The 19,273-nt window shown below is 45.7% G+C and overlaps 1 protein-coding gene across 1 annotated transcript in view; it reads right to left on the bottom strand.

The window, feature by feature from the left end:
- The window catches only part of zc3h18 (zinc finger CCCH-type containing 18), a 233,947-nt gene that overhangs the window by 30,921 nt on the left and 183,753 nt on the right, over positions 1–19,273 (bottom strand). Inside the window, 1 exon segment of the mRNA XM_038806172.1 lies at positions 4,805–4,939. Within this exon segment, the coding sequence (XP_038662100.1) occupies positions 4,805–4,939 (135 nt within the window).

Here is a 19,273-nt window from a genome sequence, read left to right as displayed (position 1 = left end):
GGAAACTGAAAGGTCTGAAGGTGGATAAGTCACCTGGACCGGATGGACTACACCCCAGGGTTCTAAAATAGATAGCTGAGGAGATTGTGGAGGCATTAGTGATGATCTTTCAGGAATCACTGGAGGCAAGAAGGGTCCCAGTGGACTGGAAGGTGCTAAACAAGTACCTTGCTTCTATCTTTACCAAAATAGATGATGATGAGAATGGCCCAGTAAAAAGCGTGCATGTTGAGCAACTGAGGAATATAATGATAGATAAAGAAAATGTGCTGAAAAAGCTGGCAGCACTCCAGGTAGAGAAGTCTCCAGGCCCGGATGGGATGCATCCTAGATTGCTGAGAGGTAAGGGAGCATATTGCGGAGCCCTCCGTATACACAGGATCTGCTCAGACGAGGAGGAGTGTAACAGACATCTACAGACGCTGAAAGATGCCCTCGTACAAACGGGATATGGCGCTTGATTCATCGATCGACAGTTCCAACGCGCCACAGCAAAAAACCGCACTGACCTCCTCAGAAGACAAACATGGGACACAACATACAGAGTACCCTTCGTTGTCGAGTACTTTACCGGAGCGGAGAAACTACGATATCTTTGTAGCCTTCAACATGTCATTGATGAAGACGGACATCTTCCCAAGGTCATCCCCACACCCCCACTACTTGCCTTCAAACAACCGCACAACCTCAAACAGACCATTGTTTGAAGTAAACTACCCAGTCTTCAGGAGAACAGCGACCACGACACCACACAACTCTGCCAGGGCAATCTCTGCAAGACGTGCCAGATCATCGACATGGATACCACCATTACATGTGAGAACACCAACCACCAGGTACGTGGTACATACTCGTGCGACTCGGCCAACTTTGTCTACCTCATACGCTGCAGGAAAGGATGTCCTGAAGCGTGGTACATTGGCGAAACCATGCAGACGCCATGCTGACAACCTCCTCAGAACTTCCTCCAGGTTTTTGCAGGTGTTCTGCCTTAAACGGACATCGCGTGACAATTGCCAGGCAGGAATGTTCCCTTCCAGTCGGGGAACACTTCAGCAGTCAAGGGCACTCTGTGTTCTCCAAGGCGGCCTTCAGGACGCACTACAACGCAGAATCGGCGAGCAGACAATTATAGCCAGGTTCCGCACACATGAGTACCGCCTCAACCGGGACCTTGGACTCATGTTGCATTACATTCATCCCCCACCATCTGCCTGGGCTTGCGAAATCCTACTAACATTAACACTGCAATGAAGTTACTGTGAAAATCCCCTAGTCGCCACATTCCGGCGCCTGTTCGGGTACACTGAGGGAGAATTCAGAATGTCCAATTCACCCAACAAGCACGTCTTTCGGGACTTGTGGGAGGAAACCAGAGCACCCGGAGGAAACCCACGCAGAGACGGGGAGAACGTAGAGACTCTGCACAGACAGTGAACCAAGCCAGGAATCGAACCCGGGTCCCTCGTGCTGTGAAACAACAGTGCTAACCATTGTGCTACCGTGCCGCCTATTTCTCCCTTTGTACTTGCTAAAAGCCTTTCTCTTCCTCCTTATTCAGTCATAGGATCCCAGTGCAGAAGGCGGCCATTTGGCGCATCGAGTCTGCACTGACCCTTCGAATGAGCACTCGGCTTACGTCCACCCCACTCTATCCCCATATCCTAACCTGCACAATATGGGGCAATTTAGCATGGCCAATCCACCTAACCCACACATCTCTGGACTGTGGGAGGGAACCCACACAGACACGGGGAGAATGTACAAAATCCACACAGACAGTGACCCAAGGCCGGAATCGACCCAGGTCTGTGGCACTGAGAGGCAGCAATGCTAACCACTGTACCACCGTGCTGTCCCAGTCCTGGATTGATCTAGGGCAGCACGGTGGCCTAGTGGTTAGCACAACCGCCTCACGGCGCTGAGGTCCCAGGTTCGATCCCGGCTCTGGGTCACTGTCCGTGTGGAGTTTGCACATTCTCCCCATGTCTGCGTGGGTTTCGCCCCTACAACCCAAAAATGTGCAGAGTAGGTGGATTGGCCATGCTAAATTGCTCCTTAATTGGAAAAAATAATTGGGTAATCTAAATTTATTTAAAAAAAGTCCTCGATTGATCTAGACAACAAGGGTCCCCTGAACGTGTTGCTTCTATATTTCCCCCTATAGGGAATATGTCGGGCTTGTACTCTCCCCATTTCCTTTTGGAATGCCCTCCACTGCTCCACTGAAAATTTTCCTGCTGCAGTCAACTTTGTCCAGATCCTGCCTTATTTCAGTAAAATCTGGGCAGCACGGTGGCGCAGTGGTTAGCATTGCTGCCTACGGCGCTGAGGACCCGGGTTCGAATCCCGGCCCTGGGTCACTGTCCTTGTGGAGTTTGCACGTTCTCCCCGTGTCTGCGTGGGTTTCATCCCCACAACCCAAAAGATGTGCAGGATAGGTAGATTGGCCACTCTAAATTGCCCCTTAATTGGAAAAAATAATTGGGTACACTAAATTTATTTTTAAAAAAATTTTCAGTAAAATCTGCCTTTCCCCAATCCAAAACTGTCTTTTGCAGGTCACCTTTATTTGTGTCCAGAACAAATTTGACCCGTACCGTGTTATGGTCGCTATCGCGAAAATGCTCCTCCACTGCCACACTGAACCTTTCTCCGGCTTCATTCCTCAGAACCAGATCCAGCACTGCTCCATCTCGTGTTGGACCTTCGATATATTCACACAAAAATCTACCCTGAACACCTTTCAATAAATTCATCCCCTCTAAACCCCATGACTATCCCAATTTATGTTGGGCAAGTTCAAATCCCCGAGTATAATTACCCCAATTATTCTTACAAACTTCAGCAAATGTTCGACATATCTGCTCCTCTATTTTGCACTGACTCTTTGAGTCTGTCATACACTCCCAGTAATGTGCTGCCCCCTTTATATTCCTAAATTCTATCCATAAAGCCTCGTTCCAAGATACCAACTCTCTTCATTGCAGTCAGATTCTTTAATTAATAGTGCAACACCACTTCCCTTTTAACACCCTCCTCTGTCTCGCCTAAAGAGCCTGTACCCCAGAATGGTAGGTTGCCAGTCCTGCCCTCCCCTTAACCATCTCCCAGTAATAGCAACAATATCACAATTCCGTGTGTCAATCCACATACTTAACTCATCAACCTGACCTATTACACTCCCAGCATGAAAGTAAAGACCATCCAGCCTTGTCTTACTCTCTTGACATTCAACATAGCTGAACTCACTCTGACTTGCTTCCTTTACTATAGCATCATGTGTCTCCATTTTGCTAATTTGGGCGGCACGGTAGCACAGTGGTTAGCACTGTTGCGTCACGGCGCCAGGGACCCTTGATCGATTCCCAGCTTGGGTCACTGTCTGTGTTGAGTCTGCACTATCTCCCAGCATCTGTGTGGGTTTCCTCCCACAAGTCCCGAAAGACATGCTTGTCAGGTGTAGACTGTCCCTCTTGTACCAGTCCCACCTTTCCCAGAAACGGTCCCAGTGATCCAACAATCTAAAACCCTCCCTCCTGCACCAATTCTTGCGCCACGTATTTGTCTGCCTTAGTTTCCTATTTCTATAATCGCGATCATGTGGCACCAGGGGTAATCCAGAGATTACAATCTTAGAGATCCTGCCTTTTAATCTAATGCCTAGCTCCCTGAATTCTTGATGTAAGACCTCAACCTGAATGCTACCTCTATCATTGGTACCAACATGTACCACGACCTCTTGTCTTTTCACCTTCCTCTTTAGGATGCTCTGCAGCCATTCAGTGACATTCCTGACCTTGCGTTTAAAAAAATAAATTTAGAATACCCGATTCTTTTTTTTCCCAATTAAGGGGCAATTTAGTGTGGCCAATTCACCTAACCTACATATCTTTTTGGGTTGTGGGAGTGAAACCCATGCAGACACGGGGCGATCCCTGATTGAGTTGAGAAGGAAATCACAGACGGCACACACTTCCTGAAGGTCAGAGCCACAACTTTGATAATAATGATTGTCACAAGTAGACTTACATTAACACTGCAATGAAGTTACTGTGGAAAGACCCTAGTCCCCACATTCCGGTGTCTGTTCAGATACACCGAGGGAGAATTCAGAATGTCCAATTTACCTAACAAACACATCTTTCGGGACTTGTGGGAGGAAACCGCAGCACCCGGAAAAAACCCACGCAGACCCGGGGAGAACGTGCAGACTCCGCACAGACAGTGACCCAAGCCAGGAATCGAACCCAGGTCCCTGGTGCTGTGAAGCAGCAGTGCTAACCACTGCGCTACCGTGAAACAAAACACTAACAAACGAATACAGAGATGATGATTATGGGCATGGCTTGCAGACTTAAGGACAGCTTTTCCAGTCAGAGGTCACACCACAGCACATCAGTGCAGCTTTACATTATAAAGGCCACGGTCACTCAGTGCATTAAGTGCATATTTGCACATAATTCACTAGGTAAAAAGGGCAAAGTACGTATTTTCAGTTTACAGGAGACCCACCACTGTCTGTGTTATCAAAACTGAGGAGTGAGAATTAAAGAATCATTGAAGTTTAGTTTTATTCCTATGGTATTTTAGTTTAGATGGGCAGTATGGTCGGCGCAGGCTTGGAGGGCCAAAGGGCCTATTTCTGTGCTGTACATTTCTTTATATCATGAGTATAGAAATGAAAACAAATATAAAGAGAATAGATACATCATGAAACTTTAACGTGTGTGAAAATTCTACTGGTCACTGGTAATATGGACAATGTTGTATTGAATAAATTGGGGTAACCTGTTTATTTTACCTTTTTCCTGTGGGAGCAGGGGCGTCTCCACCTCCGCCAATGGTACCGGCTCCCACTTTGGTCTTTGCGCCTGCAGCATCTTTTGCCCGTGATGGCGATGGAGTTGGGGAGGGTGAGGATGAAAATGACCGTGACCTGAGGAATTCAGAATATCTCGTCAGAGTTTTACCACCATATCCAGTTTTTTAAAAACCCCTTTCAATAAGGTTATTTGCATTCAACACAGAAACCATAGAAAGGTTGCAGCACCGGAGTAGGCCCTTCGGCCCATCTTGTCGATGCCAGCCGGAGGATACCCAGATGCCCTCTCTAATCCCACCTTCCTGCACCTGGTCCATAGCTCTGTAGCCTACTGCACTAAAGGTGCAGATCCAGGTCTTTAAAGCACCATTTCAAAATGAAATTGAAAAACATTGCATGACTAAAATTTGAAAACCAAAAATCTCTACATCTGCCATGCACCACTAAATGTGAACATACCGGTCAACTGCAACATGGCAGCAAGTTACTGGAGATCCTGCTCAGAAAACAGGAGCAGCTTCATTTTTATGATTATCTGTCAAATTGTAATTTTGTTTCTCTGTAAATTAAATAAACTATTTAGAGGTATTTATTGTGCAATGACAATCTGACTTTTCCACCGCAGTTTTTCCAGTTTCAATTGCTAAAAACTTCAATAATGGTTGTGGACTCCACCCACAATTCAAGAGAAGCCAAAAACTTTTCTTGCTCTACTGACAAAACTTGCCTCAGGAACAAATTGTCAGGAAATCTAAACTATAGCTTAACTGGGTGATTGATTGAACCAGGTTTTTCTACAGTTGTGTCCTGGGAGTCACTTATAACATCACTGCTGACTTTCAAATCTGCCTGCCCAAACCAGTTCCATTACTGACGTGGTAAAAATGTTTTTATGCTAGGGTTTTCTCCCCTTAGCCCCAAAGCACAATGCATGTTGTGTAGTTAATCTACAGCTGACGATGATATCCCAGCAGCACCAATTAAATGGCTGTTGGGAAGTTTGCTTCTTGTTACGGGCAGGAGAAGGTTAATTTAAACAGCACAAATTTTTCTTCACACACCTATCCACAAACAGAAAGGGTTTTTTTTTTAAAAGCGGTGCTGTATTTCCCAACTCCTCGACTTTGGTGTGATCCAGTTTTTATGAAAAACCGCATACCAACCCAAGCTAGGATGAACTCAAAGGACCAATTTATTTGCGCACACTTAAACAGGAAGAGGGTTGCCAGCGTTTCCCCCACCCCAATTTGCATTCTTACCATAAAAGAGGGATAGAGAAAATAAAGTTTCATCGTGCAGCGACCACAGCGAATATAAATGTTTCACATAGGTTGCCAGGTCCAGAGTCAAAGTCCACTGAGGCATTCCTTCACTGAGGTCAGTGAGCTAAACAATGATGCTGGATAATTCACGTTTTTGACTTCACACGATGAGACGTGCAAAGACAAAACAGTCTTGTAGGGGATGGTACAGAATTTCCAGCAGTACTGTCGATGGTGCCAGGTATTCAAGCTGGGTAAGGGCTGCTTTTCTGTGAGGCTGCTGGTTAGTTGGGAAACCGCAGACTGAAACTTCACAATTCAGCAAGGTAATATTGCTGGTTCCAAAGGCAGAGGCTCATGTCACTAACATGACTCCCATCTTTCCCCACTATCTTTGGTAAAGAACGTGCATCCCTTTTCTGGATCCCCAATGTTGTTAGATATCGCAATCATTAATTGAAAGGAAGGTTGCGGGGGCCCTTTGTCTGAGCAGAGGGACAGACTCCTGTTGGCCTCTCTGAGTTATGGATTATGGCTATTGTATAGATCTCTTTGAATTTAGCCCCTGCAGCCCACAGGGGGTGGTTGGTGGTTTTTCAGGGATAACTGTGAGTTTCCCTGAATCTGCCAGACAGCTCCTTCTGTTCAGGATCACGGAGAAACAGATTCAGTAACTTTAGGTCTGTCCAGTTTCAAAATGTTTTCAAGATAGCAATGACCAGAGAGAAGAATTGGGGATATGCTGGGGGAGCAGGGAGGCGAGCGGATGGTGAAGATCAAGGAGAAATGGGAAGCGGAGTTGGGAATGAAGATCAATTGGGGAGTATGGAGTGTGGCACTGTGAAGGGTAAACGGGATCTCCTCTTGTGCAAGGATGATCCTGATGCAGTTTAAGGTGGTGCACAGGGTGCATATGACTCGGGCGAGAATGAGTGGGTTCTTTCAGGGGGTAGCAGATGAGTATGAGAGGTGTGGGTGGGGGCCAGTGAATCATGTGCACATGTTTTGGATTGCGAAAAATTGGCAAGATTCTGGGCGGGAGTGTTCGCGGTCTTAGTCAGGATAGTGGAGGAGGAGGTGGACCCGGACCCTTTGGTGGCGATGTTTGGGGTTTCTGAGAAGCCGGAGCTCATGGAGAGGAGGAAGGCCGATATCTTGGCCTTTGCCTCTCTGATTGCACGGCGGCGCATTTTGCTGGAGTGGAGGTTGACATCGCCATCTGGGGTAGTGGCTTGGTTGGGTGACCTGTACGGCTTCCTGCGGTTGGAGAAGATAACGTATGAGTTAAGGGGCTCAGCAGGGGGGTTTGAGAAAAGGTGGGGATGTTTGTGACTGTGTTTGAGGAGCTGTTCGTCACAGGGGGGTAGGGAGAGGGGTGAAAAAAGGGGCAAAATCTATACAGACTGTATAGTTGATTGTTGGGAAGTATGTTTCCTGGGGTGTTTATTTGCTGTAACCTGTTTTGATACATGTTTGTAATAAAATACATTTAAAAAAAAGATAGCAATGACCAGATTGCCATATATATTATTTAAAGAAATAGAAACATAGAAAATAGGAGGAGGCCATTTGGCCCTACGAGCCTGCTCTGCCATTCATTATCATGGCTGATCATCAAGTTCAATACCATATCCTGCCTTCCCCCAATATCCTTTGATCCCTTTAGCCCCAAGAGCTGTATCTAATTCCTGCAGGGCGAGGTCTTAGTCCCTCACATTCTAATTATGTAATGCCCAAAGCAATTTCTGTTCAAGATTATCTTGGATGAGGGAGGTCATTTGACACACCATAGAACATAGAACAGTACAGCACAGGCCCCTCGGCCCTCGATGTTGTGCCGAGCAATGATCACCCTACTCAAACCCACGTATCCACCCTATACCCGTAACCCAACAGCCCCCACCTTAACCTTACTTTTTAGGACACTATGGGCAATTTAGCATGGCCAATCCACCTAACCCGCACATCTTTGGACTGTGGGAGGAAACCGGAGCACCCGGAGGAAACCCACGCACACACGGGGAGGACGTGCAGACTCCACACAGACAGTGACCACAATTCGATTACGTTTACTTGAGTGATGGAAAGGGACAGGTATGTACCGCAGGGCAAGAGTTATAGCTGGGGGAAAGGTAATTATGATGCCATGAGGCAAGACTTAGGATGCATCGGATGGAGAGGAAAACTGCATTGGATGGGCACATGGTTGATGAATTCAGAAGAACCCTTCAGGCCCCACTGCAATATTCAATCGGTCCAGACCCGATTTCTTTTTTGCTTCCTCTGCGCTATCTAACCCATTTCCTGCATTGATTGCTTGAGAATTCTTTCATGCTATCATGTTTCAGAACAAGTTTCGGTTTGGCATGATATACCAGTAGTTATCGCAGTTATTGTTCTTCACCTTGCACTGTTTATAAGTAGTTATAGAGCCTTGTAGCCTTTACGGTTGTTGTTGTTATTCATTTAACAGTGGTTATATATAATTGTAGAGTTTTGTGGCATTTGCCGTTGTTATTATTCACTTTGCACTGTTTATCTGCAGACATATAGAGCCTTGTAGTATTCGCTACTATTATTGTTGTTCACCTTGTATTGTATTGTTAATATGCAGTTATTGAGCTGTTTAACATTTGTTGCCCTGTGCTCGGGGTATAAATATTAGGGGTCTGGAATATACCTGGAATTTGGTGAAATACAGAGCACAAAGAAAAGTAACAGAGTTATTATTTCTGGGTTGTTAACCGTGCCACTTGCTAGCGAGACGAGGAATAGGGAGAGAGAGCAGTTGAACACGTGGCTACAGGGATGGTGGAGGAGGGAGGGTTTCAGATTCCTGGATAACTGGGGCTTATTCTGGGATAGGTGGGACCTCTACAAACGGGATGGTCTACACCTGGACCAGAGGGGTACTAATATCCTGGGAGGGGAAATTTGCTAATGCTCTTCGGGAGGGTTTAAACTAGTTCAGCAGGGGATTAGGAACCTGAATTGTAGCTCCAGTACACAAGAGGTTGAGAGGAGTGAGGTCATGAGTAAGGTTTAAAGTTGCAGCAGGAAGGAAGGTGGTTTAAAGTGTGTCTATTTCAACGGCAGGAGCATCCAGAATAAGGTGGGTGAACTTGCGGCATGGGTTGGTACCTGGGACTTCGATGTTGTGGCCATTTCGGAGACATGGATAGAGCAGGGACAGGAATGGTTGTTGCAGGTGCCGGGGTTTAGATATTTCAGTAAGCTCAGGGAAGGTGGTAAGAGAGGGGGAGGGGTGGCATTGTTAATTAAGGACAGTATTACGGTGGCAGAAAGGACGTTTGATGAGGACTCGTCTACTGAGGTAGTATGGGCTGAGGTTATAAACAGGAAAGGAGAGGTCACCCTGTTAGGGGTTTTCTATAGGCCTCCGAAAAGTTCCAGAGATGTAGAGGAAAGGATTGTAAAGGTGATTCTGGATAGGAGTGAAAGTAACAGGGTAGTTGTTATGGGGGACTTTAACTTTCCAAATATTGACTGGAAAGACTATAGTTTGAGGACTTCAGATGGGTCTGTTTTTGTCCAATGTGTGCAGGAGTGTTTCCTGACGCAGTATGTAGATAGGCCAACGAGAGGCGAGGCCGTATTGGATTTGGTGCTGGGTAATGAACCAGGACAGGTGTTAGATTTGGAGGTAGGTGAGCATAGAACATAGACATTACAGCACAGAACAGGCCCTTCGGCCCTCGATGTTGTGCCGAGCAATGATCACCCTACTCAAACCCACGTATCCACCCTATACCCGTAACCCAACAACCCCCACCTTAACCTTACTTTTTAGGACACTATGGGCAATTTAGCATGGCCAATCCACCTAACCCGCACATCTTTGGACTGTGGGAGGAAACCGGAGCACCCGGAGGAAACCCACGCACACACGGGGAGGACGTGCAGACTCCACACAGACAGTGACCACAATTCGATTACGTTTACTTGAGTGATGGAAAGGGACAGGTATGTACCGCAGGGCAAGAGTTATAGCTGGGGGAAAGGTAATTATGATGCCATGAGGCAAGACTTAGGATGCATCGGATGGAGAGGAAAACTGCATTGGATGGGCACAATGGAAATGTGGAGCATGTTCAAGGAACAGTTACTGCGTGTCCTTGATAAGTATATACCTGTCAGGCAGGGAGGAAGTGGTCGAGCGAGGGAACCGTGGTTTACTAAAGCAGTTGAAACACTTGTCAAGAGGAAGAAGGAGGCTTATGTAAAGATGAGACGTGATGGTCCAGTTAGGGTGCTCGAGAGTTACAAGTTAGCTAAGAAGGATCTAAAGAGAGGGCCAAGGAGAGCCAGGAGGGGACATGAGAAGTCTTTGGCAGGTAGGATCAAGGATAACCATAAAGCATTCTATAGATATGTCAGGAATAAAAGAATGACTAGGGTAAGAGTAGGGCCAGTCGAGGACAGTAGTGGGAAGTTGTGCGTGGAGTCCGAAGAGGTAGGAGAGGTGCTAAATGAATATTTTTGGTCAGTATTCACACAGGAAAAAGACAATGTTGTCGAGGAGAATACTGAGATACAGGCTACTAGACTAGAAAGGCATGAGGTTCATAAGGAGGACGTGTTAGCAATTCTGCAAAGAGTGAAAATAGATAAGTCCCCTGGGCCGGATGGGATTTATCCTAGGATTCTCTGGGAAGCTAAGGAGGAGATTGCTGAAGTCATCTTTGTCTACTGGAATAGTGCCAGAAGACTGGAGGATAGCAAATGTTGTCCCCTTGTTCAAGAAGGGGAGTAGAGACAACCCCGGTAACTATAGACCAGTGAGCCTTACTTTGGTTGTGGGCAAAGTATTGGAAAGGTTTATAAGAGATATGATCTGGAAAGAGATAGAATCACCTGGAAAGGAATAATTTGATTAGAGATAGTCAACATGGTTTTGTGAAGGGTAGGCCGTGCCTCACAAACCTTATTGAGTTCTTTGAGAAGGTGACCAAACAGGTGGATGAGGGTAAAGCAGTTGATGTGGTGTATATGGATTTCAGTAAAGCATTTGGTAAGGTTCCCCACGGTAGGCTATTGCAGAAAATACAGAGGCATGGGAGTCAGGGTGACTTTGCAGTTTGGATCAGAAATTGGCTAGCTGGAAGAAGACAAAGGGTGGTGGTTGATGGGAAATGTTCAGACTGGAGTTCAGTTACTAGTGGTGTACCACAAGGATCTGTTTTGGGGCCACTGCTGTTTTTCATTTTTATAACTGACCTGGAGGAGGGCGTAGAAGGATGGATGAGTAAATTTGCAGATGACACTAAAGTCGGTGGTGTTGTGGACAGTGCAGAAGGATGTTACAAGTTACAGAGGGACATAGATAAGCTGCAGAGCTGGGCTGACAGGTGGCAAATGGAGTTTAATGCAGAAAAGTGTGAGGTGATTCATTTGGAAGGAATAACAGGAAGGCAGAGTACTGGGCTAATGGTAAGATTCTTGGTAGTGTGTGTGAGCAGAGAGATCTCTGTGGCCATGTACATAGATCCCTGAAAGTTGCCACCCAGGTTGAGAGGGCTGTTAAGAAGGTGTACGTGTGTTAGCTTTTATTGGTAGAGGAATTTAGTTTCGGAGCCATGAGGTCATGTTGCAGCTGTACAAAACTCTGGTGCGGCCACATTTGGAGTATTGCGTGCAGTTCTGGTCACCGCATTATAGGAAGGATGTGGAAGCATTGGAAAGGGTGCAGAGGAGATTTACCAGGATGTTGCCTGGTATGGAGGGAAGGTCTTATGAGGAAAGGCTGAGGGACTTGAGGCTGTTTTCGTTAGAGAGAAGAAGGTTAAGAGGTGACTTAATTGAGGCATACAAGATATTCAGAGGATTAGATAAGGTGGACAGTGAGAGCCTTCTCCCGCGGATGGAGGTGGCTAGCACGAGGGGACATAGCCATAAATTGAGGGGTAATAGATATAGGACAGAGGTCAGAGGTAGGTTTTTTATGCAAAGAGTGGTGAGGCCTTGGAATGCCCTACCTGCAACAGTAGTGAACTCGCCAACATTGAGGGCATTTAAAAGTTTATTGGATAAGCATATGGATGATTATGGCATAGTGTAGGTTAGATGGCCTTTAGTTTTTGACTTCCCATGTCGGTGCAACATCGCGGGCCGAAGGGCCTGTACTGCGCTGTATCGTTCTATGTTCTAAGGGTACAGAGGAGATTTTCAAGAATGTTGCCTGGTATGGAGGGAAGATCATATGAGGAAAGGCTGAGGGACTTGAAGCTGTTTTCGTTAGAGAAGAAGGTTAAGAGGGGACTTAATTGAGGCATCAGAGGATTAGATAGGGTAGATATCGAGAGCCTTTTTCTTCGGATGATAATGTCCAGCACGAGGGGACATAGCTTTAAATTGAGGGGAGATAGATATAGGACAGATGTCAGAGGTAGGTTCTTTACTCAGAGAGTAGTAAGGGCGTGGAATGCCCTGCCTGCAACAGTAGTGGACTCGCCAACACTAAACGCATTCAAATGGTCATTGGATAGACATATGGACAATAAGGGAATAGTGTAGAGGGACTTTAGAGGGGTTTCACAGGTCGGCGCAACACGAGGGCCGAAGGGCCTGTACTGCGCTGTAATGTTCTATGTTCAGCACAGCTACATGCCCTTCAGCCCTCCAAGCCTGCGCCGACCATGCTGCTCGTCCAACCCAAAACCTTCTACACCACCTCTATTCCCATCCTATTCATGTATTTCTCAAGACGCCTCTATCGTACCTGCTTCCACCACCTCCTCCGGCAGAGAGTTCCAGGCACCAACTATCCTGTGTAAAAACTTCCTTCGCACCTTTCCTCTAAACTTTGCCCTTCGCACCTTAATCCTATGTCCCCTAGTAATTGACTTTTCCACTCTGGGTTAGGGTGAGGGTTACTGACTATCCACTCTGTGCATGTCCCTCAATTTTTAGACTGCTATCAGGTCACCTCTCCACCTCCCTCGTTCCAGTGAGAACAAACTGAGTTTATTCAACCTCTCCCCATAGATAATACCCTCCATACCAGGCAATACCCTGCTAAAACTCTTCTGTATCCTCTCCAAAGTCTTCACATCCTTCTGGTAGTGTGGTGACCAGAATTGAACACTATACTCCAAGTGTGGACTAACTAAGGTTCTGTACAACTGCAGCATGACTTGCCAATTTTTATACTCAATGCCCCGGCCAATGAAGGCAAGCATGCCGGATGCCTTCTTGACTACCTTCTCCACCTGTGTTGCCACTTTCAATGACCTGTGGAGCTGTACACCCAGATCCCTCTGCCTGTCAATACTCTTCAGGATTCTGTCATTTACTGTATATTTCCCACCTGTGTTAGACCTTCAAAATGCATTACCTCACATTTGTCCGGATTAAACTCCATCTGCCATCTCTCTGCCCAAGGCTCCAACCGATATATATCCTGCTTTATCCTCTGGCAGTCCTCATCGCTATCCGTAACTCCACCAACCTTTGTGATGTCCGCAAACTTACTAATCAGACCAGCTACATTTTCCTCCAAATCATTTATATATATATATTGTAAACAGCAATGGTCCCAGCTGATCCCGGAGGAATGTCACTAATCACAGCCCTCCATTCAGAAACGCACCCTTCCACTCCTACCCTCTGACTTCTATGACCGAGCCAGTTCTGCATCCATCTTGCCAGTTCTCCTCTGATACCGTGTGACTTCACCTTCAGCACCTATCTACCATGAGGGACCTTGTCAAAGGAAGCAACACTTTGGCGGAAGGGAAGCTTGGGGCACTTGGAGTCTTGCGGAGCTGAACCACTGCCGTTGATGGATCTTTGTCGGCGTTCAGTAGGGGTCGCTCCAGGCAAGGATCGCTTGAATGAAATCCACTCGTTACCGCTACCAACCTCTGTTACCTTCTGTACCAGTGACGGCTTAAGCAATGGACTCTAAAAAACATGCATTCAGGCAGTTATTCTGCTGATCCTCCATCCATTATGTGGTAGGCATTATTTTCGAACTCAAATCATCTTTTACCCCATAGCTCAGCAGCTCCGTGAGATTTTTTTGTTTTTGTTTAAACAAACGTCTTTATTTTAAAATCCAATTATTTTGAGGATCAACAGAGGTTTTACATGTTGGATGTGAATATATATTTTAGTGTATATGTCAATACAAACCTTTCCCTTAACCCTTTCTGAAATCAAAATGCAAAATTAATTCTTCCAATTTGAGGGATTTGCTTGTTTTTAATTTCAAAAGCAGTTTCCTTTTTAAAAAAATTTGGTGTAAAACTCTTTCAAAAAATGGAAATCTATCCCTGTTTTCTGCCATGGGCAAATAGTGCTGAGGTTCTGGTATATTAATAGCTGCTGTAAAAGTCTTTATGGATTAAACACTGCCAGGTGGTACTGGGGATTGGGAAGAGAGGAGGGGTTGGTGAAAAATCAGTTGGCTATTCGAGCGCAGGGGAAATTTTTGACAACTGGTCCAATTAGCAGCGTCCTTGAAGGATCAAAAGGGAACCGTTACACTACTGATTTCCTTACCTCCATGGTGTTTTTCCTGGTAGGAAACTAAACCAAATCGGTTTTTAAGTTATTAAATTACCTCACCGTCACTTTTATTTTTGTTTGGTCCAATCTATTATTTTTGTTGACTTATTGCTTTTTTCGTGGTAACTGAAATGCACAAGAGTATATCTGCATTGCGAATTAAAAGACTGCTGTCTTTTTAAACCAAACACTTCTATCAAAAAACCCCCCCGAAAGACTCTTACTCGCGGGTCTGGTAGCAAACTCCTATAATAGCTTCATTTCAGAAATAACTGTTATAAGTGACTAGTTTTGGAGGCTATACCTGATGTGCCCTAATGTGGTGCAGCATCGATTGGTTCCAATGTGCAATATGTGAATGAAATGGTTGTTTTAAAGCTATCTTGAAATAAAATTGAACTTTAAGAAAAAACAGTCAAGGACAGTAGTGGGAAGTTGTGCGTGGAGATAGGAGAGGTGCTAAATGAATATTTTTCGTCAGTATTCACGCAGGAAAAAGACAAAGTTGTCGAGGATAATACTGAGATACAGGCTACTGGACTAGAAGGGCTAGAGGTTTATAAGGAGGAGGTGTTAGCAATTCTGGAAAGTGTGAAAATAGATAAGTCCCCTGGGCCGGATGGGATTTATCCTAGGATTGTCTGGAAAGCTAGGGAGGAGATTGCTGAGCCTTTAGCTTTGATCTTTATGTCGTCATTGTCTACAGGAATAGTGCCAGATGACTGGAGGATAGCAAATGTTGTCCCCTTGTTCAAGAAGGGGAGTAGAGACAACCCCGGTAACTATAGACCAGTGAGCCTTACTTCTGTTGTGGGAAAAGTCTTGGAAATGTTTATAAGAGATAGGATTTATAATCATCAAGAAAGGAATAATTTGATTAGGGATAGTCAACATGGTTTTGTGAAGATTAGGTCGTGCCTCACATATCTTATTGAGTTCTTTGAGAAGGTGACCAAACAGGTGGACAAGGGTAAAGCAGTTGATGTGGTGTGTATGGATTTCAGTAAAGCGTTTGATAAGGTTCCCCACGGTAGGCTATTTCAGAAAATACGGAGGCATGGGATTCAGGGTGATTCAGCAGTTTGGATCAGAAATTGGCTAGCTGTAAGAAGATAGAGGGTGGTGGTTGATGGGAAATATTCAGCCTGGAGTTCAGTTACTAGTGGTGTACCACAAGGATCTGTTTTGGGGCCACTGCTGTTTGTCATTTTTATAAATAACCTGGAGGAGGGCGTACAAGGATAGATGAGTAAATTTGCAGATGACACTAAAGTCGGTGGAGTTGTGGACAGTGCAGAAGGATGTTACAAGTTACAGAGGGACATAGATAAGCTGCAGATCTGGGCTGACAGGTGGCAAATGGAGTTTAATGCAGAAAAGTGTGAGGTGATTCATTTTGGAAGGAATAACAGGAAGGCAGAGTACTGGGCTAATGGTAAGATTCTTGGTAGTGTGGACGAGCAGAGAGATCTCGGTGTCCATGTCCATAGATCCCTGAAAGTTGCCACCCATGTTGATATGGTTGTTAATAAGGCCTACGGTGTGTTAGCTTTTATTGGTAGAGGAATTGAGTTTCGGAGCCATGAGGTCATGTTGCAGCTGTACAAAACTCTGGTGCGGCCGCATTTGGAGTATTGCGTGCAGTTCTGGTCGCCGCATTATAGGAAGGATGTGGAAGCATTGGAAAGGGCGCAGAGGAGGTTTACTAGGATGTTGCCTGGTATGGAGGGAAGATGTTATGAGGAAAGGCTGAGGGACTTGAGGCTGTTTTTGTTAGAGAGAAGGAGGTTAAGAGGTGACTTAATTGAGCTATACAAGATGATCAGAGGATTAGATAGTGTGGACAGGGAGAGCCTTTTTCCTCGGATGGTGATGGCTAGCACGAGGGGACATAGCTTTAAATTGAGGGGCGATAGATATAGGACAGATAGATATAACATCATTAAGGGCATTTAAATGGTCATTGGATAAACATATGGATGATAAGGGAATAGTGTAGATGGGCTTTAGAGTGGTTTCACAGGGCGGCGCAACATCGAGGGCTGAAGGGCCTGTACTGCGCTGCCATGTTCTATGTTACTGAAGTCCATGTAGACAACATCCACTGCCATACCCTCATCAATCATCTTCGTCACTTCCTCGAAAAACTCAATCAAGTTAGTATGACACGACGTCCCCTTCACAAAACCATGTTACCTCTCACTAATACGTCCACTTGCTTCCAAATGGGAGTAAATCCCATCTCGAAGAATCCTCTACAAAATTTCCCTCCGACTGATCTAAGACTCACCGGCTTGTAATTTCCTGGATTATCCCTGCTACCCTTCTTAAACAAAGGAACAACATTGGCTATTCTCCAGTACTCTGGAACCTCACCTCTCGCCAATGAGGATGCAAAGATTTCTGGCAAGGTCCCTGCAATGTCCCCTCTTTGCCTCCCTCAGTATTCTGGGATAGATCCCACCTGATCCTGGGAACCTATCTACCGTAATGTTTTTCAAGACGCCCATTACCTCTTCCTTTTTGATCTCAATGTGACCCAGACTGTCTACACACCCTTCCCCAGAATCATCATCCACCAAGTCTTTCTCTTTGGTGAATACTAATGCAAAATACTCATTTAATACCTCGTTCATTTCCTCTGGTTCCACGCATAGATTCCCTCCCCTGTCCTTGAGTGGGCCAACCCGCTCCCTGGCTACCCTCTTGCTCTTTATACAAGTGTAAAAAGCGTTAGGAATTTCCATAATCCTGTTTGCCAATGACTTTTCGAGACCCGTTTCAGCCCTCCTGACTCCTTGCTTAAAGTTCCTTCCGACTTTCCTTATATTCCTCATGGCTTCGTCTGTTCCCAGCCTTCTGACCCCGACAAATGCTTCCTTTTTCTTTTGCGACTAGGCTCACAATATCCCACATTATCTAAGGTTCCTGAAACTTGCCATCCTTGTCCTTCTTCCTCACAAGAACATGCCAGTCCTTAATTCCTATCACTGACATTTGAAAGCCTCCCACATGCCAGATGTCGATTTACCTCCGGGAGTAGATTCGGGTACGAAATAGTTTCTATTCGGCTTAAACTTTGCAATGGTGGATACGGGGAAAGTGCTGGGTTGGGAGCCCCACTTCATAGATAGATCATAGAATTTACAGTGCAGAAGGAGGCCATTCGACCCATCGAGTCTGCACCGGCTCTTGGAAAGAGCACCCTATCCAAGGTCAACACCTCCACCCTATCCCCATAACCCAGTAACCCTGGAGCTGTGAAGCAATTGTGCTATCCACAATGCTACCGTGCTGCCCACTTAGGTTGGATGAGGTGATGGCAGGCATTAGGCTGATGCAATCTGGGAAAGCCCCGGGACTGAACGGATTTCCTGTGGAATTCTATAAAACGTTTGTCACGATATTGGGACCACTCCTCATTGAAATGTTTAATGACTTGATGAACAAAGGGGGGCTTCCACCCATGTTAGCACAAGCCTCGATTTCACTTATTCTAAAGTAGGCCACACAGTCTTCTTGTGCGTGAGGTTAAGTTTAATCCAATTTAAGGTGCTACATAGATTGCACATGACAAAATCATGAATGAGCTGTCCCAAGGTTGACGATAAATGCAGACGATGCTCGGGAGCTGACTTTTTCCCAAGGATTGGTAAACGTCAGCCTTTTGGGTTTAAAAAAAAATAGCATATATTATTTAAAGTAGAGCTACTAAGTGGGGCAGTTTAACACACGAGGGGTTTTGTTAAGAAATAAAAGTTGATTATATTATGAGTTCTGTATAAAAACTGAAAATGCCTTGAATAAAATATCGCCCCCACCAAAAATAGGTGGTGGTGAGCTGCCTTCTTGAATCGCTGCAATCCATGGGGTTATCTACAGTGGGGTTGACCCAGCGACAGTGAAGGAACGGCCGATATATTTCCCAGTCAGGGTAGTGAGTGACTTGGAGAGGAACCTCCAGGTGGTGGGGTTCCCAGGTATCTGCTCCCCTTGTCTTTCTAGATGGTAGCGGTCGTGGGTTTGGAAGGTGCTGCCTAAGGAACCTTGGTGCGTTACTGCAGAGCATCTTGTAGATGTTACACACGGCTGCCACTGTGCGTCAGTGGTGGAGGGAGTGAATGTTTGTGGACAGGGTAACAATCATGCGGACTGCTTTGTCCTGGATGGTGTAGAGCTACTTGAGTATTGTTGGAGCTGCACTCATCCAGGCAAGTGGAGAATATTCCATGACACTCCTGACTTGTGCCTTGTAGACGGTGGACAGGCTTTGGGGGGGGGTCAGGAGGTGACTTACTTGCTGCAGGATTCTCAGCTTCTGACCTGCTCCTGTAGCCACTGTATTTATTTGGCTAGTACAGTTCAGTTTCTGGTCAATGGTAACCCCCAGAATGTTGATAGGAGTGGATTCAGCAATGGTAGTGCCATTGAATGTCAAAGGGCGATGGTTAGATCCTCTCTTGTTGGAGATGGTCATTGCCTGGCACTTTTGAATGTAACTAGGCCTAAGCCTGGATGTTGTCCAGGTCTTGCTGCATTTGGACATGGTCTACTTCAGTATCTGAGGAGTCGCGAATAGCCCTGAACATTGTGCAGTCATCCGGAAATATCCCCACTTCTGTTCTGATGGTAAAAGATAATTAATGAAGCAGCTGAA

Source organism: Scyliorhinus canicula, chromosome 9 (assembly GCF_902713615.1).
Source record: "Scyliorhinus canicula chromosome 9, sScyCan1.1, whole genome shotgun sequence".
Taxonomy (NCBI): Eukaryota; Metazoa; Chordata; class Chondrichthyes; order Carcharhiniformes; family Scyliorhinidae; genus Scyliorhinus; species Scyliorhinus canicula.
The sequence above is the reverse complement of the archived record's forward strand: the minus strand, read 5'-3'. Positions and strand labels throughout refer to the sequence as shown.